Genomic DNA, 21,271 nt, shown 5'->3' with positions numbered 1-21,271 from the left:
TTCCTATTTTGTTCATCTGATTTCAATGCAAATAAAACTCCAAATCTGTACCGAAAGTGCATTTTGAGCGTTTCATTTTAAATCCAATGCAGTGTTCAGAGGACAAAGCAGGTCTGAAAATGGATGGATGGATGGATGAATCAATGCAGTGTTGAGAGAAAGAGGGAAAAAAAGACATAAAAAAAAAAAATATCGATCGGATTATATTGGATACCGGAATGTTGGACAAATATTGGATTTTTTACAGCTCTTATAGTTTTAACAGCGTTCTTTGCAGTGTGATACAAGGCCATCAACAGATCTATGGATGTATAGATTTGTGTCTTTATTCATTTGAAAAAAATAAATAAATAAATTTAAAAAAAGAAAAAGAAAAATCACTTCAATCAAAAAAAGACTTCAATTTAAAAAAAAAAAAAAAGTTGACTTCAATCAAACAATAATATTTTCGATCAAAAAAGTTTATTTCAATCAAAAAATATTTTCAATCAAAGAAAAAAACGTTCAAATATTTATTTTTTTTGCATTTGAACACTTTTTTTCTTTGAAAATATGTATTTTTGATTGAAGAGAACTTTATTTTTTTTTTTTAAGTGATTACAGATCATCCTTCTCTCTGACTGTACTGCACAGAACGATTCAACAGGTGTCAGTCTCACTCCCTGTGTGTGAGATCAGGGCTGTGACAATAGATCGTGGGAAAAATTCATATCCATTAATATTGGGTGAAAAATTAACCAACAAAATTATTTTCTTTTTACTTAAATATGCACGTTTTCATTTTTTTTCTCCCTTTTCTTTCTTTTGTTTTGTGTTTCTTTTCACCTATGAAAAGAGTACATTAACTTCAGATTGCAACGTCACTTTATGTTTACATACATTTTGATATCACCACGTTTTATTATTGATTATAAGGTGTCTATATTTTTTTATTTATTGAGTAATTTAAAATGGAATTAGATTTACCATTAAATGACATTTGTGGGATAGAAGTACTGAGTGATGAGAGAAGCCTGTTGTTACCCCCGCACATCTGATACCACTGGAGGCGTTCACTGGTGCCCATGAGTGTCTGAATGCACCTCCTGTTTCTGCTGAGCTGGGTTTCATAAGCTCTCCAAACGCAACGCAGACTTTTTTTTTTTTTTTTTTTTTCTTTTACGCACTGAGGAAACTTTTCTTCTGGTTCACCTCACAGTCAGTGAATGTAAACCGTCCTTTCAGAACATGATGCAGACTTGTGGGCTGTTAGTGATCTGTTTGCTGGCTGCTGCTGCTCTCTCCTCCACCGCGGAAGCAAAGACAGAGAGGGTTTACTATGTGGGAATCATTGAGGACTGGTGGGATTACGCACCAAGTGGAAAAAACCTGCTGACCGGGGAGTCCATCGCGCACGATGAGTGAGTATAATGTATACTTATTCTATAATTATGAAATACATTTTAAAGATTTTAAACAATCCTATTTTTATTTTAGGAACTTGACTAAAAGTTAAGTGAATCGAAGGTGTCACAATGCGTCACACCCTCTATAGAATGCCTTAACATGATCTCCAAAATGCACGATAGTAATAACGATAAAAGATGTTGTTGGGGTTTTTATTTATATATATATATATTATATTAATGGAAAAAATCCATATTCATAAATAAAAAAAATCTAAAAATCCCCTCCAAATTTTCATTTTTTTCTCATTTTATTTTATTTTGCTTTTTGAACTTTGTCTGCACATGCTGTCAAAGGTCAACACTACAAGAAGTGCAATCTTTTTAAGACAGCAGTGCATGTATTGTTATTGCAATTAAATAAATGTATTTATTTAGTTTCACTCCCTTAGGAAGGGTAAGAAACACTTTATTAAAAGGAGAATATAAAAAGAGGGGGGGGGCAGGGAAGAGGAAATGAAATCAGGGTCTAAAAACGGAAGTGGTGGGGAAGAGTCGACTCTTTTAAGGTGAGAGTAAATAGTGATGCATTAGTTGTGTGTATATTGTTTATTGTGTTGTGTAATCAGTTAAGCCAGTCTGGTGACAAATTTGAAGGAATCCATATTTTCATTTTTTCCTTAATCGAGTTAAATTACTATATGAGTACTCTAAAGTTTTTTTCAAAAGCAAAACATGTGAAAGAACTCTGCTTTTGTATGAAGAATAGTTTCCTGTGCCTCCAAGTGACGCACTGTGATGCCTGTATTTGCTTTATTCTTTACTAGTGATGTTTTCCCTGATAATTTGTCAATAAAATTGAAATTAAAAAAAGAAATACATGGTATTTCTAAAAGATCCAAGAAGCAAGTGATCAGCATTAGATGGCTTCCTTTAATGAGGATTGTAGACTATATTTAACCCTAAAAATCAGATGGACAGTAGAAAACACACATAAAGACTGCCACTCTGACACTGATGCACATTAAACAGACTTGTCTCTGCTGTCTGTACAGTACAGTACACAGAGATGGGATTTTACCCCATCCTGGAATTTCCCAGGATTACAAAACTGATACAGGACATTGTTGGGTGTGCAAACACTTCAAACCTACCTAATATGTTACAGTTATTTATGGATCTTTTGTCCAGTCTTGTGAAACCGTTGAGCTGTTCTCTGTGGGAAATGCTCAATTACGCTTTCATCTCTTTCCAAGTTTTACAAATCTGAATTCAAAGCCCAACTGTTACATCCCTTACATAATCCTGTGCTTTCCTGTTTTCTAAATGTCTTTTAGTTGGCTGAAGTTATTTTCAGGCTTTTTAACTCTTTCTTGCACTCATTGGAAATGGAGGATTCAAAGCTCCTACATCATTTTGACCATATACATATATGTGAATTCAAAGCAGAGTTAAATTTATTACTTGGGACTATTAAGTCTAAAATTTTGCATTTCCATTTAATTAACCAAACCCATTCACTGGTTCCACAGTGCATGCGTGCGTGCGTGTGTTTATGGCTCCACTGACCGTCAACTGAACAGAAATGATAAATCAATTAACAGTGTAAAAATCTCCAAAGCTTTTATCTGATGATGAGTAAAACCATTGAGTTGAAGTTCATTTGAATATGAAAACCAAAAAAATAATAAAAGGAAATGAAACAAACATTTGAACATAAGGCATAGAACATATCCTCAAAGGGAGCAAGAAGAACTCTATTTAAAGTAAAGTAAATAAAAAGTAGCTAAATAAGATACATTTATGAATTTGTCCTTGAAAAACCTAAATGTAACCTACATATAGTTGTACATTTACACACATATATACATATCTCCATATATACTCAAACACGTACATGTGTTTTCAGGGCATTCGAAGGGTTTTCATTACAGATTTACAAGTCATTTCCAATCACTCTCTGTTGCTACACTCATAAAGTCACTAACCAGGAGCAAAACAGCATTGGCTGCAGCTTTTGGTAACAGGTTGTTAGCCTTGTGGAAGGTGTAGTTATAATAACAATAGAAACCCTCATTAAACAAAAGGTATAATCAGACATTACCAATTTGTTGTGAAGCATTAGGAGCACTCGACCCTGTTTAGTTGATAATGTCTTTGGGTGATGGAAGAGCTTTCACAGACAGTGTAGCCTACATGTAAAAATGGAAAATTCTAAACACTTGTTAACAACAGATATCTATTGAATTAGTGTTTGACGTCTCAAGAGAAATCCAACTTGTACTTAGTCTGTTTTCAAATCAAATACATCTTCATTAATGTGTCTAGTGGTGAACTCAAGACTACACTTTCCAAACCCAAGACTTGCTGAAGACCGGGACAAGACCAAGACTTTTGGAAGTCGAGACCAAAACCATAAAAATCTATTTTAGAAACCATGACAAGGTTGAACAGTTAAAAAGCACTCTCTCTCTCTCTCTCTCTCTCTCTCTCTCTCTCTCTCTCTCTCTCTCTTTAATTTTAGTTTTCATTTAAATCCATCTGACAGACAAAAAGAAGGTGTCTGCAACTCTTTCATTGCACAACATACAAAAATCTCAAATCTTGACAAATTTGTTTAACTACCGTAAATTCTTGCAAAAGAATTAAATCCTTGTATGAATTTAAAAGCCATGAGTCCAGAGTTATTTTAAATATCTAAAAGTCAGATGTTTATTTATCAGGTGAATGAGGTTCTAAAGTACGTGTTCAGAGGGATTTCTGACTATATAATATGAATTGATGTCCCGCTTTTTGCAGATGTCTGACATATAAGAAACAAGAAAAGTTTTCCAAGGAGGTATAACAATCAGTGAGCTAACGCTAAATATTTGAAGTCAAAATGGAATTAATCAGGAACAGTTCCAAGTGCTTTGCCTATCACATTAACAAAGTCGATAAATAGGAGGTCACTGCTGGTCTGTACTGGTCTTGACAGATAATTCTGAGTCCGGCCAGTCCGATACTAATTAAAAAAGCTCTCAAGTCCAAGACAAGAGTCTAGACTTCTGGCTTCAAGTCCAAGACGGGTCTCTAGTGCTACAACAAAAGCGTCTACAAAGGACAAGGACTTCAGCTAAGAGAAGACATTCCACATATGTGCAAACATTTCTAGTCAAATAAAGGGACAAGGGATCAAGACATTACAACTTTTTCTATAGTTATTTTCACTAAGTAGTAAAATATATCAATAACTTAACTTTGACCAATAAAAATGTCAAACACAAGTCAAAATTCCCTCTTGAATCTCCCTCCAATGAATGACTGTGCTGTGTAAACGCTACTCCATCATCTAATCTTGTGTCTGGTATCCAAACACTATCCCAGGCATGCCTCTGTGTTCCTGGAACGTGGACCCCAACGGATTGGCAGTGTTTACAAAAAGGCCATGTATCGACAGTACACCGACGCCACCTACAGCCGCCTTTCCCCGCGACCTGATTGGCTGGGCTTCCTGGGACCTGTGCTGCGAGCTGAGGTCGATGATGTTATCGTGGTCCACCTGAAAAACTTTGCATCCAGAAACTACTCCATGCATCCACATGGAGTATTCTATGAGAAGAATACAGAGGGTAATAAATGTGTTCTTCTGTGAATTTCATTTGTGTAGTCCATTAAGTACTACTAAATATAAACTAAAGATTTGGCCAATAAAGTATTAGAAAGTGATGAGCTAGCACAGGGATGGACACTTTTTATCACAGTTGGGGCCACAAAAATGTGATTTTTTTTTCAATTTATTTTTTATTTATTTTATTCAGTTGTAGAATACTGTAGATATTATGTTGAAAGTTAAAATGTATGTAACCTATTGGTTAATAATAAATGGGTCAGTTTTTATCATACCTACTGTTGCTGACTATTGTTCTCTGTTTGAGTAACTAATCACTTGATCAAACCTTTTCTATCATTCTACACTACAAAGTAAGTAATTATTATTTTTTTATTAAAGAAAAAAAAAAGTAATAAATATGTATGATTCATGCTGATATCGGATTGGTATCGGCTGATACGCAAGGCTGCAATATTGATATCATATCGGAAATGAAAAAGTCACTAATTTTGTGTGTTTTATAGTCATCCTGTGTGTTTTTGGAGTAAATGTCTATTTTTGTTGTCCTTTTTCTGCATTTTTTTGGTAATTTGCTAAGTTTTTTTAACCAATTTTGTGTATTTTTTCTGTTGTTTTATATATTTCTATGTCATTTTGTGTGTTTACTCTAGGGCTGCCCAAACATAGACTTTAGGAGTGATGGTTTCCTATCAGAGTTCTGAACTTAGCTTTTCCTTCCTATAAAACAGACCCTCTGCTTCCACTGATGTTGGAGTTGAAGTACTTGGAAAATTCCAAAACACAGAGATAGAAACTGAAACTAAAGTGCTTTAAATCAAATTTTTAAAAAAACATTACATTAAATTTTTCATAAATGTTGCATTAAAACAGTGAATCAGAAAAAGACAAGAAGCCTTAACAGAAGAAGGAGGAGAAATAGAAAGTGGTTTACTGCTGCGTTCAATTAGGAGAACCAGAGCAAACCCCCCAACATAAAACATGGCATTTGTTTACCAGGAGCACTCTATCCAGATGGGACATCAAACATTTTGAAGAAGGACGACTCCGTCCCTCCTGGAGCAAACTACACATACCGCTGGGAGGTCAGGCCAGAATTTGCCCCCACCAACGACGATTCAAACTGCCTGACCTGGGTTTACCACTCTCACTTGGATGCCCGAGGGACATCGCCTCAGGACTTATCGGGGCTCTGCTCACATGCAAAAAAGGTGAATACATAAGGCTGTGCCATCAAATTTGTCATCTGTCAGTATATTTTTCTAATCAAGTCAAATGTAAAGTCATGTCTAACTTTTCAGTCTTGGTCTCAGTTGACAAAGGGATTTTTTAGATTTTTTAGGCCGATGCAGACAAAAAAAACATTTTACAGATAAAGACAATAATAATCAAAGATCATTTGCTCAGAAAAAGATTTAAATGTAGAAATTGGGGAGGCAAGTTTGTTTTACACTACACTTTTAAACAATCGATTGACATTGTTCAAGATTTTGCGTGCATTGTTGGATATTGGAGTCCCTATAAGCAGATGCATAGAAGTGTTGTTTTTACTTTATTCTTACTGTGATTTCTTGTTTGTTGACAGGTGATTGGCTGGACTCTATTTTTGTTCCCGTTGTCTCCCCGGTATTCCCCGTGAGTATCACGTCCACTCCTCAAGACATTCAAATTTAGTCCGGATTCGATCTTTCCATTGAAAACCTCAAAATGAACATCTGCCATGCATGCTTTGCCACAACTTTCCAGTGAAAACACTAGAAATGTGTTGGGAACTCACTTTGGCAGACATTTTAGGAGCAAAAACACAAGAAATCCCAGTAACAATAAGTAAAAACTTCTAGTATATACATCCGTTTATGGGACTCCACATCCCACAAATGCAATGTGCAAAAACCAATATGACAAAAAGAAAACTTTCACATGGCAATTTCATCCTTTTAACATCTTTGTTCGACCAAATTGGTTTGTAATTGATTGATCTATGACGGTGTTCTCAACTTTTTGAATCACTGTGACCAACATGGACAGAAAGTCTGCGTCTGTCAGAGTTTTAATTAAATCGTGCAACAGCAGCAGCTGAGTGATCACAGCTGCTGCTGCACGACGCACAGGTCTATTATTTCTTTTAGTTAGGTTATTTCTTTAGTTTTTATAATTTTTGGTTCATCTCCCCCCTAGGTGTGGAACCAAGATCGTTTCCAACATCTTATTATGTTTTATCATTTTTAACTAAAAATCAAATTATAAACCCAATTCTTTTTAATTCTTTGATTGTTAATTTTCCAATTTCTCTCTCTAAAGTTGCCCCTTTAGTGCCATCGCGTACCCTAGGAGTACACGTACCCCCATTTGAGACAACACTGATCTATGAGACTCACAACACTTTGTCTGTATCTTGATAAAAAATCCTTTTTCCTCGCAGCTTAAAGTACACCTTACAAAAGGCAAAGAAAAGGTTGAATGTTTCCTAAAACTTATACTTGCAGGAATCCTAAAGGAGGCACCAGACTCAACGTTGGCTATATAGAGTCGCCACGTACAGATGTGGACCAGGATTTCTTCTTGATGTTTAATGTGGTGGATGAGAACCTCAGTTATTACCTCGAAGACAACATCATGAATTGCTCTGATCACGCAGGAATTGATCCATTTGACCCAGATTTTGAGGAATCCAATTTGATGCATGGTGAGAGATGATGTGCTTTTTACTGATGAAGTCCTTTACTGTTTTCTTCCCATCGTACAGGCTCACTACTTTGTTTTTTCTTTGTGCAACAGCAATCAACGGCTACATGTTTGGTAATCTGCCTGGAATGCAGCTATGCCAGGACCGTGCAGTAGCCTGGCATTTGTTTGGTATGGGTAAGTGAGGTAAGACTTCACTCTCGGCCTTTTTCCATGGGAATACTCCTTCTTGACCGCGGCCACCGCAGGTGACATCCTTAGCCTGTTTCCGGCAACATTTGCTACAGCTGAAATGGTTCCGAAGGCAGCTGGGAAGTGGCTGCTGACCCTGCCAGGTTAATGGACCACTTGCAGGGTAAGATGTTTGACCTCTGACCCCCTGATGGGCACCTTTGACCTCTTTGCACTGTTTGGTTTTACTAGCATGGCATTGTTGAGCAGACCTCATTGTGAAGTAGGCTTAAAGCAAGTGTTTTCAAAAAGCATTCCTGCAGCAAAAGTTGTTTGCCCACAATGACTTGTGGTTACAAGCTGTTCAAAGTTCATTCATCCCAGTCTTGCTCAACATCCCACGCACAATGCTGACACTTAATGTACTATTTCTCAGTATCGAGGACAACTGTCAATTGGCTGCTTATGTGCAGTCACTGGTGAAAACCGGCCAATTCAGGAACTGCTCTTGCTTATTTTGTCAGCTCCTGCAAAAGAGAAAAAGATAAGCAAGCTAAGCACAAAAACTGAGCAATGGAAGAAAAAAAAAAAAGACTTTTCAGATTTATCACACTGGCTTATCAGTAGCCACGGTTACATGATGTTTTTTAATTCGGAATTAGTTATTCCGCATTAAATCATTCAGAATGAAAGTGTTCTGCTTCGTGTTGCATGGTATTAGTAATTCCGAATTGAAGTTTACATGGAAAAAACAGGTTTTATTGGCTTTATTCAAATCGACTTTAGGTCTGGGGGGTTGGAAAGTGTCGGATTGGACAGGTATCACGACTATCAGGAAAAACACAGAAGAAACCTTTTATTGTCGGCTGTCTGTAACACAGAAGACCACATTAGAACTGTTTGCACCTTTATTTGATTGTAGTGGTTGAAAGCAGCAGCGTGATAACCTAACCCTAAACCTAAACCTAAACCTAACCCCTACCTAAGACTCTACGTACTTGTACTTTGGTAACCGTACCAATAGCACCAGGGGTTGTCCCGTATGCAACCGTACAAATAGACACTTTCTTAAATAAAATAGTCTCTGCTTTAGCCCAGGTCGTCATCTTGGATTGTGTCGTCATCAGCATGTCATCGTGGCATGTCGGCAACTAGAAATAACTTAAAGAGGAATTAAGTGTTTACAAGATAGGGGAATTATTTGATTGGGAAACAAAATCAGAATAAACCAGCCACCTAAATCGGATTTAAGTTTAATTCAGAATTAAATTAGGATTAGGAATTAAGTGTTTACTAAATCAGTTTAAAGAGGAATTAACTTTTATTCTGCTTTAAAGAGGAATTAAAGCTTTTGTGTAAACGTGGCCAATGTCCCACCATATTGACCCCTACGTGTTTTTATATGTGTGTGTGTGTGTTTTTAGCTGGGATGCAGGCCTTTTATGAAGTAAGAGCATGTGGTGCTGAGATCAGAGCAACAATGGAAAAAGGTGTGGTGAGGAATTTCTATCTGGTAGCGGAGAAAGTGGAGTGGAATTACGCTCCCTCAGAAATGGATTTGATTGGAAATATTTCCCTCACTGAAGCAGACAGGTAGGTACTGTAGATATGCTAATCCTTTCAACCTGTGATTCTCAACTGATTGGGATTCTGGACCTACCATCAACCCTTATAGAAAAGCCACTACTCAAACTCAGTCATTTTTAATATTAACAAACAAAATACATTTTTTATCCCCATTAATAATAACAGAAGAACAGAAGATCCAAAAGATGGGCACCACTATTTTTTTTCAAAACGATCACGATGAAATGTGCAAACGGCCTCCAGTTCGAACGAATTCAGAAACCAACCTGACATAACCTGAGTCAAATGTCATAAGCTCGGTCCATGATGAACCGAGATATATATTAAGTTTTGACAATGATTAAAGCTTAAAATTGATCCAGAATCATTTTATCGAACCGATTCCAAAATTGAACGGAATCTTCCATTTCCAGATCTATCTTTGATTAAAAAAATAAAAAATCTGTTCATCATTTTTAACGGGATTCTGCAAACGGCAAAAAAAAAAAAAAAAAAAAAAAAAAACAAAAAAATTAAACGCTGGAGAAAATTTGAATTTTTGTAAGTGGTGCTCTCTTAAAAAGTTTAACTGAATTGAAAATATTACCTCCGCCCTGTTTATTTTTTGTCATTGCAAATCCCAGTGTAAACAGGCCCGAGACCCACTTTTGGGTTCCTGACCCACCAGTTGAGAACCTCAGCTTTAAAGCACATTATACTACATGTTAAGATTAAAAACCTTTGCAATGGATAATTAAATCATATTTTTGACCAATGATGTAAAATAGATAATAGATATGGTTGAATTTCAACTGGTTTGCACTATATTCGTAGCTATCATACATTAAAGGCTGTTTGTGAGTGGAGCTGTTTGTATATGTTTATTTTTTAGTTATTTTACTTATTTTACACCACTTGACCTACTTTCTCTCCATCAACCCTTATTTCCCAAAGTGCATCAGAGGTTGTTTTTTGGCAGAGGTGAGGGAAGAGGAATAGGTGGCGATACATGAAAGTGATTGTACCGAGAATACCACGGACGAAAAACTTTTAACCACCCGGAAATTACAAATACCAGAGCATTTAGGAAATTTTGGGGTAAGGCATCTCTCTTCTACATTTAACGAATGCCATTCTTTTCTCATTTACTTTTAATCCCCTTTCCCCCCCTCGTTCTAGGTCCAGTTCCTGAGGGCAGAGGAAGGAGGATACAATCAGGAGTAAACATTATGAAACATGGCTGACAGAAACTACAGCATCCAGCCTCATGGGCTTCACTACGACAAACAATTCCAGGGAAGCATCTATGAGGATGGTGAGGATAGTGCCACAGATACTGTATGTGTAGCACAGAAAATGATACGCCTAAATTCAAGGGCGTCGTAAGGGCAATTTCAGTACTGGACAATGGTTTGGACAATGACTGTAATTGGTTTTACTTTAGGTAAGGCTACTATATAATGCGTCTGAGGAACTTATTTCAGGTTTCAATTGATTATCATGTATTGAATAAAAGCCTTTTTATATGAATCACACCCAGGGGCGCTGCCAAGGTTTTTGAGCCCTGATACTGGGGTCCGATACTGTTTCGCCTAAACTATGCAATTTAATTATATTTATTATTATCAATAATTGGTTGGAGAAGCACTCAACTACTATAAAAAAAATGTGTGATTGTGTTAAATCATACGTGCCAAATTCAAGGCCCTTTGGAGCATCCAATTTGGCCCCCAGCAGAAAGCAAAATAGTCAGAGAAAACATTGATCATTGTGTAAATTCAGTTGTAGATACAGTATCTCTAAAATAATACACAAATTCTTTGAAACTTCACAATTTTAGCAGGGCTTATATCTTACCCCTAGCTTGATGGAAGATATTTTTTTATCCCAATTGTTAAAAGGACTCTAATGTTTCCCAAATCCTGCAATTTTATTCACATTATTATATCCCCAAATAAAAAATGTCACAAAATAAAAAGTGAAGATCCTTGCTTTGATATCATCAGTGTTGTATATATTTTATCATCTTATTTATATGTGGAAATGCAAACTTGAGACCAATAATGATTAAATTACTAATTTTCCCACCAAAAATCTGCAGCCCACTTATGCTCCAGTGACTGGATTTGGCCCCTGAACTAAAATGCGTTTGACGCCCCTGTGTTGAATGGTCTACACATGAAGGCTTTGTGTGTGGTGGAGACAAATAACTGTTGACATCCCCCCCTCGTCCACGCCCTAAACTGACGCCTATGCCTAATTTGATGTTTTGTGTGATCTGTTAGGTGTTAACAAACTGGGCTCCCACGTGAGTCCAGGGAAGATCTTCACCTACACCTGGCAGGTGCTTGAGGGCCCGTCTTCAATCTGATTCTCCCTGTATCCCCTACCTGTACTACTCTGCCACTGATCCCATTAAAGACACCACTCTGGATTAGTTGGAACCCTGCTCGTGTGCAAGAGAGGAGCACTGGGATCCAATGGTGCCCAGGTGAACCTTATTCTCATGACATTTCTTTTTTATTTTATTTCATTTATTTGGACATACAAATGTTATAAAAAAAAAACAATCAAACAGTTAAAACATAACTGTGCTAGTAGGGGTTAAGAAGACCACAAGGTCTTATAAAACTACCTCACCAAAGTCAAATACAATAGCATGCCATGAAACATATACAAAGAACTATATACATATGTAAACATTAAGTTTTCAAAAATCAAAAAAGTGTCTGCATCTGGTAATTGAATGAGTTCAAAGTTGATTTAGGTTTTTACAGTAAGGTAAATTAAAGTAAATTGTTCTAAAGAGGCCCACTATATTTCAAAGTGCATTGGTTAATTTAGGTTCTACACAATAGCAGATTAAAGTGGTTCCAGAAAACCGAAGAATATGCAAATAAATTACAGAATACCTTAAGTGACATACCTATATATAAATAGCACAATTTCTGTAAATGTTAATGTCAAATAATGCCAAAAAAAAAATTAGAAATAATTTAGCCAAAACAATAAAAAATTATAGTCATTCCGTAAAAAAACTTGTTACTCTTATTACAAAACAATGTAGTAATTAGAGCTGGGTTAAAAAATTAGCCGAAAATAGATTCATGAGGTCATAACAATTGAAGTGTAATGTTCTTAATGTATAACATGAGTATTTTTAATAATGTACCAAGAGTTAGTTTATACTATATACAGCTCTAGATCCCTGAGAATCTCAAGTAAAATTGATCACATGACTGAAATGAAATCGCAAATTGAATCGATCTGAAATTTGTATTGATACCTAGCTAGTTGTAATGGCAGTGTTCTGACTAATCACCCCTTGCTTGTGTTGCTACCAGATAGGTGTGGATAAAGAGTTCTTCCTTCTTTTTTCTGTGATGGATGAAAACATGAGCTGGTATTTGGAGGAGAACATTGAGAAATATGGCAGCAGTGAGACAAACGTGGAGGAGGAGGACTTTGAGGAAAGCAATAAGATGCATGGTAATGTGGTAACTTCGTGGTTTCACGCAGACTTCAATGTTAGGGTTTTACGAAACCAATCTACCCTGCATTTTTTCAGCTGTAAATGGACGCATGTATGGAAACCTGCATGGTCTGGAGATGTGTGCTGGAGATAAAGTCGCCTGGTACACCTTTGGGCTCGGAACAGAGGTCGACATCCACGGAGTTTACTTTGAGGGAAACACTTTTGAGAGACAGAGTACAACTCGCGACACCATCAATCTTTTTCCTCATACCACGGCTGGTGTCTTAATGCAGCCAAGCATTCCAGGTTAGCTACGACACTCAGCTGCCATACAAAAACACCATACGTGTCCAAAGTGTTTAATATCTAAAGAGAACATTGAGCTTTAACTCCTCTGACAGGTGTGTATGAGGTGAGCTGCAGAGTTACAGACCATTATTCAGCGGGCATGAGGCAAGCAGTACAGAGTGAACCACTGTCACAATAAACAAAGAAGGAACCCAGTCAGAGCCGACCAGGATTGTGCAGTACTTCAATCAGTGCTGAAGAATTGAATGGGACTACTCACCGGAGAGAAAATGGGAGCTGGAGAAGCACCACGCCACATTAGAGGACAGGTGTGTGAATAGATCATTGTTGAGTGGCCAAGGGCTTGTAATTGGTGGCTCAAATTACTGCTGTTTTTTAATGGTAAAAATGTTGATCCGTGTCTTTCAGTCCGGGAAATATATTTGTGGAAAAAGGCAAAAACAGAATTGGTTCACGTTACAAGAAAGCGGTATTTAGAGAATACACTGATGAGACCTTCACAGTTCAGAAGAAACGGTCCAAGACAAGCAAACAACATTTGGGAATCATTGGTAAGTCTTAGTTTTATACTAAAAGACCACATTATCAAGACCAGAACGCACCAAGACCAAGACTTTTGGGAGTTGAGACCAAGGACTGAGACCAAACCGAGACAAGACCAAGACCATAAATATCAATTTTAAAAACCATGACAAGGTTGAAGAGTTAAAGAGCATACTCTCTTTGTTTGAGTTTTTCTTTTTTAAAACATTTGTTGGAAAAAAAAAATAATATCCGCAACTTTTTCAAAGCACAACATGCAAAAAACCTCAAATCCTGACAAAATTCGACATAAAGTAAATCCATGTAGCTATGTACAGTATTTAAAAGTCACAGATGAAATCAGATGTCTTTTTGTCAGTGAATGAGGCCTAAAGTAAGTGTTCAGAGGTATTTCTGTCTAGAATGGGTTTGACTGATGTCCAAGTGTTTTGCAGGTGTGACATAAGGATGTAGAAAGGATTTCCAAGGAGGCAGAACAAATTGCAACATTGATTAATGATTAATCAGGAAACAGTTCCCAAGTGCTTCTCCTGATTATAAAAGCAGATCAGTGTCTCCACTGGTCTTGATGGACAATCCTGCCAGTCCAAGTACAAGACAAGACAAACAGATTAGTCTTGAGTACTACAACACTAGAAACCCTAATACATATCAGATTATTTATTTACTAAAAGTAGAGAGGTGATTCTGTTTTTTCTCTTTAGGTCCAATCATCAAAGCCGAAGTAGGAGAACAGATTGTGATTACATTTAAAAACAAAGCAACTCGACCGTACTCAATCAATGCTCACGGAGTAAAGCCAGTGGTGCACACATTCACGTCAAACCTGGTGAGAGTTTGTTTGTATTGAACAATATTCAGATCAGAAGTCTGGAAGTCAGATTCTCCCTCTTTCAGGCCACATTTCTCGAGTTGACTTGGGATATTCCTGAAAGATCCGGTCCAGGATTTCTGATCCGAACTGCATCTCGTATGCTTACTTCTCCACTGTAGATTTCATCAGGGTGTGTAAGCTCTGTAACAGTGGCAAGTTGAATATTGTACATCTTTAATGTATCCACAAATGTTACCCTTCACTGATTCATGTCCAGGATCTTTATAGTGGCCTTCTTGGGCCTCTGGTGATCTGCAGACGTGGTACTCTGACTCGTGTCTCCGAAGGACCTGACAGGCAAAGGACTGATTGTGGAGAACGAGTTTGCTCTGCTATTTATGGTGTATGACGAAACCAGTCATGGTACTTGGGAGATAACATCCGAAAATACCTCGAGGTCGACCCAAAGACCTTCATACCGGATGAAGACTTTGAAGAAAGCAACCTAATGCATGGTATGAACGGATTGAACTCTTACACTTAACTACAGTTTACTGAAAAGGGGATTATAGTAAAACCAACATGAAGATGTTTGACCATTTCAGCGCAATCTAAATCCCTTTTTTTCTTGCATGTTATGTAACGTGATTAACTATTGTATTCAGAAACCCAGCTCCTATTGTCTTAAAGAGATAGAAGTGTGTCAGGAGAAGGTGATGGCGTGGACCCAAATGCAGAGAGATATGGAGGAAGCAAGCAGGTGTAGCATTGATAGTAGTCCATTTTTTAATAATGAAATCAAAAATCCTAAAAGACACAAGGAAGCACAGGGAAAACTGGGAGCAAGACACAAACGCAGCAGGACACGAGGAGGGTTGACAATACACAAGACAATGAACCAGCAAACATTCAGTGTTCAAGTACTCAGCTAAATAGTAGAGGAGGCCTGATTGGGAATGGGCCACACCTGGGTGGAAACATGAGGGAGCTAATCAGTCACAAACCAAGCACACAGACATCACTGGGGGGTTGAGCCACAAGCAGGAATCCCTGGAACACAGAGACAAGAGTTACCACTAGAAAACGGAATAAACAAAGACTCAACAGAAACTAAACAGAACCTGACAGAAGTGTTTGGTTTCCGTTCCGCTTTCTGGAACTGTTAGTGTTTCTGTTGTTCATAGTTACTCTATCTCTAATAAAGCTGGTGTCCAGAGCTTCCCTTAGGATGTCATTTGTTTATAAATTAGTGTTTTTTAATCTAATTTGAGTCTCTACTGCACAGCCATTGTTTTATATAATCCCTTTAAAGATCTTCTCGGCAGCTATAAGGCAGAAACATTGATTTGTTTATTTTTTTTGATGGGTCCTCTGAAGTCAAACAAGCATTGTACTGTTATAATGACCCGTCAAGTTAGAAGTTGTGTATAAACAGCAAAAAGGCCTGACCCTAAAGCATAAATAACAGCTACAGGCTTGTTTCCCACTCCATATCACATCCTGTGTTCTCATGTTGGGGCCGAAAAAGTGAGTTGCTGATAAGTTAGGGTTAGAGGTCAGTAAAGTAACACTAAAATAAGCATTTACTGAGCACACATGCCATCTTTGCTGCAAGATTAGAAGTGGAGGTTTCACAAGCTAAAAAAAAAAAATGAAAAAGGGTTTACTACTTATAAAAACACAGGCATGTAGAAAACTATAAATAGATTTGTTTTCTGCAGGGATCAATGGGAGGTTGTACGGTAACCTCCATGGACTGGTGATGAACCAGGGCCAAACAGTTGACTGGTATCTACTGGGCATGGGCAACGAGGTGGACATGCACACAGTTCACTTCCATGCAGAGACCTTCACTTATAAGGTTTTCTTTTTGTCAATATTGCATGAAAAATTCTCCACGCTCACACAAACACTCAACGTGCTTTGTTTAGTAACCGCTTTCCTTTTCTGTGTATTTCAGACAGATCGCATCCACCGTGCTGACGTCTTCGACTTGTTTCCAGGGACTTTCCAAACAGTGGAGATGGTAGCAGGAAACCCAGGGACATGGTTGCTCCACTGTCACGTCACTGATCACATCCACGCTGGTATGGAGACCACATTTACCATAAAAGGTAAACACACGTAAAGGGTCCATGAGTTTCACTTCTGTGTGTGCCATGAGATTCAGACATGGGCAAGTGCCGGCCCGGGGGCCACATGCGGCCCTTGAACTAATTTTGTGTGGCCGCCCGCAAAGAAAACAAATAAAATGACTCAAAAAAAAAAAATACAGAAAATATATATATATATGAAAGGACAACAACAAATAACAGGAACCAATATAAAACAATAACAACACACAAAAGGAATAGAGAAATACAATAAATTAACCCAAACAACAGACGCAATGTGTAGAAATACACACTGATAACAGAGGAATTTACTAATAGACAAAAAAATACACAAATGATCACAAATAAACAAACATATATAAAACAATAACAAAAACACACAAACTTAATAATAATCAATAACATAAAAAAAGGCAAAATTAACCAAAAAAAAAACAGACACAACATATAAAAATAGACACTAATAACAGATAAATTTACAAAAAGACAACAAAAATACACAGAATGACTCCAAACTTAGAAAAGTGAAGAAAATATACAAAAGGACAACAAAATAATAGAAATATATATAAAACAATAACAAAAACACACAAAATGAATAGAGAAATACTCTCAATTAACCAAAATCAGAACTAACGTCTAAAAATACACACTAATAACACAGTAATTTACAAAAATACACAGAATGACTCAAAATCTAGAAAAATAAAGAAAAATACACATAAGGACAACAAAAATAACAGAAACATATATAAATCAAGAACAAAAATTAAAAAAATGAATAAATACACTAAATAAACCAAAAGCAGAACTAATGTCTAAAAATACACTAATAACAGAGACAAAAAGAGAAAAAAAAAAATACACAGAATGACTCAAAACATAGAAAAATAAAGAAAAATACACATAAGGACAACAAAAATAACAGAAACATATATAAATCAATAACAAAAATACACAAAATGAATTGCGAAATAACATAAAATGAGCTAAAAAAACAGACACAGTGTCCTTAAATACACACTAATAATAGAGAAATTCACAAAAAGAGAAAAAAATCACTCAAAAACATAGAAAAGAAGAAAAATAGTACACAAAAGGACAACAATTGATGGATTGTCAATTGTTCAAACTGATCCAGAATTAGTATGTTGATCTGGATATCCTCCAAAAATTCATGGAATCTTCCAAGCTCTGTTCAGACAAACAGATAAATATACGCAGGTGAAAATATTACATTGTTAGCTGAGGAAAGAGTAAAATGTAACTCTTCCAAAATGACCAGAAATCTATAAAAGCTCCTAAACTAAATGTTAAAATGTAGCTCTCAGTTGGTCTTAATAAAGTTACTTTATATACTATCAAAGTAGTAATGTTTCTCTTTTCTGACGTGGAAAGCTTGAGGAATGTTATTTTTCCCAACCCTATCTGTCTTTGTTCATTGACTATTGGAAAAAAGTGTCATGCGTCTCAGGCCTCTGCGTAAAACATTGTTGAAATTCAGAGTTTGATATGAATTCCTGACTCAGGAAAAAATGTCATTGTCAGCATTCTCCTGCTGAGTCATAACCCTTCTTAGCTGTAGTAAACAAGTATTTTAGTTTTAAGATGTATAATGCTTCTTATTTTGTTTAACATTTGTGATTTCACTGTTTTTCCAGCAGGAGCAGCAGGAGACAGAGGCTCTTTAGTGATGCTACACTTCTCACTCACCTTTGCTCTAGCGCTGGTTTCTCAGCTTTTATGACAAGGAACAAACTGACAGTGAATTGTATTAATGTCACCACATCGGTGGCTATTGTTGCACTTAAAAAAATACAAGGAGATAATCACTTGCTTTTGCTTTAATTCATTTTAATGTTTCTTGTAACTTTCTTTTTGTGCTCTTGGCTTTTCTTTCATATTGCACTGTTGATCATGATTGTTGGCCTTGTGTTGTTGATGATGTTGTTGTTGTTTTTTTTTTTTTTTTTAAACAACTGCTTTACCAAATACAATTTAACTTACTGCCAAAATGTGCAATAAAATGTGTGGTTGTGTTCATTTCAGGCTGTTAGTCCTCGTCTTTTTATTTCAATCTATTCTATCATTTTCAAGGCCTAAAAAAAAACTACAAATGAGCAAGAGTTGCTGCTTTATTTGATTTGATTTGATTTCATTGCAATTAATGTGCAGATCAAGTGTGCCACTGCCACCCCACATTAGACACTCATTCATTCATCTGAAGTGTAACTGTACACATGCGCAAATCTCCTGTTTTGTCTCATCTATCAACACAATATTCAAAAAAGTGTTTTTTTTTTTTTTTTTAAAGTTCATTGAGATAATTTTTGACAAATGTGAGAAACTAGTGTTATTTTCAGCAAGTTTTCACCTAGTTTTGCTCTACTGTACCTACTGTACCTGTACTGTACCTACTTTGCTGTAACTGTTTATTCATAAATGGCGCACACAATAAAAATACACTTTCCATGACAAAATAATACAATTTTAATTTCAAATAATAATTTATAGAAATTGGCAAAAGCAAAAAATTGCCCAGGCTCACGTGTGCATGTCCAAATGAAATATATACTATATGAAACACTATGTTTTTTTTAGTAATGTCAATATTTTTTTTAAAATTATTAATTATTATTTTGATTATTACAATTATTTTTTATTATTATTAAAGACATTTTTTGATTAAAAAATATGTGGTGTGTATCTTTGGGGTCTCATGATTATCACTCAACAATTAAGCTCCAAAAACACAATTTTTAAACATATGTTGTAAATGTTATTCTTCTCAGATATGAGGTGGTTAATTAACTGGCTTATGAAACTGAATTGCATAGCCTGCCTATAGCCAGAAACGGCAATGCTTGTGACAAATAATGGAATAGAAAAATACTTCACGACACTGTAAATAAAGGCCACAGTTTCTCATTGTGACTAATGAAAGGTTAAGAAAGCAGTGACAAAAAGAAATGGTAAACAGTGGATGGAAATGGGTGTAATTGATTTGCAATTTGCTAATGAAATCAGTTTAATTGTCGTGTAGATGTTCCTCTTGTTTGTTTGTGAAGTTGTTGAAACTGTAGGGATTAAAGGTTGGAATGTCCCCCAAGTTACGTACATGATTGATCCTAAACTATAAAGATCACACAGCGGCCTTAACAGAATATTCAATGAAACGTGTTTACAGGGATGGTTTTGACTTCTTTGTAGATTATAGTGGGAAAAGTCCATATCAGTATTTAACAGAATATTTGTTAATCTAATTTGGTCTCCCAGCAATAGATTTACATATTGCCCCCAGTAGGTATTCAACATACCCCAGATTTCAGAAATAATTGACTGATACCACCACTAAGTGTGGAGTGAAAAAAAATTATGCTTTAATTCTGTAAAGCGCTTTGTGTGTCTATGATAAATCACTTTATTATATATATATATATATATATATATATATATATATATATATATAGAGTAATGTAATGTGTGAATCCCAGAGGTAAAAGTAATGGATTACAAGTACTCACATTACTGTAATTGAGTTGTTTTTATGAATGCACGTACTTTTTGGAGTATATTTTGAAATCAGTCATTTTTTTCTGAGTTGATGAGATAAAATTAATTAAATTAAAAAAAAGAATATTATAGGAATTATAGGAAAAGTTTTCCTGAATTGATGAGATACATTTTAATCAGAAATATTTTTCGGTTTTTCTGAGATGAAGTTATAATTTTTTTTAGGAAATGTATAAATAATCTCCTCAATTCTGAAAAAAAACTAAAAATATTTGCTGTAAAATTAACCCATCAATTCAGTAAAACCTTTTTTTTTTTCTAAAAAAAAAAATGTATCTCATTAATTCAGGAAAACTGAAAGATATTTCCGATAAAAATTATTCATCAATTAAAAAAAAACGAAAAAAAATTCTAAAAAAAAAAAAATTATTTCAACAATTCAGTAAAAAAAATAAAAAATAAAAAAAATTGCTGTAATAAAATCATCAATTCAGAAAAACCTTCACTTTTTTTCTTCTCTGAATGCAATAATCTTATATTATGTATTATTATATATGTATGCAAGAAAACCGTGAAAAGATTTATTACCAGAAATAAACATGGAGGGTGAAAGTCACTAGTTACTGTAAACTTTGAGTACTATTTAATTGAGCAACTTGTGTATTTTATGTACGACTTACTTGTACTTGTATTTGAGAACAATTTCAATCAAGTAACAGTACTTCTACTTGAGTAGGAAATATCAGTACTCTTTACACCTCTGTTGAATCCTACTTGTGTGTGTGTCACATTGTGGTGAACATATCTGTGTAAACAGCTGATGAGTCGTCCTGTCTGCTCTCTAATTGATCCAGACGCTTGTTGACAGCTTCCTCAGTTTGTTATCTGCACATGCCTATTATTCTTCTTCAAACCAGGCCCTGTTTGGCTTGATTAATCCTCTCCTGATAAAAAGTTTCCCCAAATGTCCTGCAGTTAACCCTCCTATTATCCTTGGGGGTCAATTTGACCCCATTCAATGTTTATTCTTGAAAAAAAAGCAGCTGACTTCATATTCAATAATTTTTCCTAATTTGCTGGTTATAA

At 35.8% G+C, this 21,271-nt stretch overlaps 1 protein-coding gene across 1 annotated transcript; it reads left to right on the top strand.

Annotated features, from left to right (window-relative positions):
* The first annotated feature begins 1,153 nt into the window (after nucleotides 1–1,153).
* On the top strand, nucleotides 1,154–18,558 carry hephl1b (hephaestin-like 1b). Its single transcript, XM_028467250.1, is given in 31 exon segments — nucleotides 1,154–1,400; nucleotides 4,752–4,996; nucleotides 5,995–6,150; nucleotides 6,153–6,206; nucleotides 7,297–7,381; nucleotides 7,482–7,681; nucleotides 7,774–7,904; nucleotides 7,906–7,929; nucleotides 7,931–8,008; nucleotides 8,011–8,035; nucleotides 9,276–9,444; nucleotides 10,665–10,732; nucleotides 11,703–11,779; nucleotides 11,781–11,841; nucleotides 11,844–11,908; nucleotides 12,762–12,906; nucleotides 12,986–13,198; nucleotides 13,294–13,349; nucleotides 13,351–13,391; nucleotides 13,393–13,509; nucleotides 13,610–13,752; nucleotides 14,449–14,538; nucleotides 14,541–14,587; nucleotides 14,657–14,690; nucleotides 14,693–14,748; nucleotides 14,836–14,928; nucleotides 14,930–14,966; nucleotides 14,969–15,073; nucleotides 16,280–16,419; nucleotides 16,519–16,672; nucleotides 18,334–18,558. Coding segments are annotated over 31 exon segments (3,168 nt in total). The 5' UTR covers nucleotides 1,154–1,227; the 3' UTR covers nucleotides 18,420–18,558.
* Nucleotides 18,559–21,271: the final 2,713 nt, after the last annotated feature.

Source organism: Gouania willdenowi, chromosome 14 (assembly GCF_900634775.1).
Source record: "Gouania willdenowi chromosome 14, fGouWil2.1, whole genome shotgun sequence".
Taxonomy (NCBI): Eukaryota; Metazoa; Chordata; class Actinopteri; order Blenniiformes; family Gobiesocidae; genus Gouania; species Gouania willdenowi.
The sequence above is the reverse complement of the archived record's forward strand: the minus strand, read 5'-3'. Positions and strand labels throughout refer to the sequence as shown.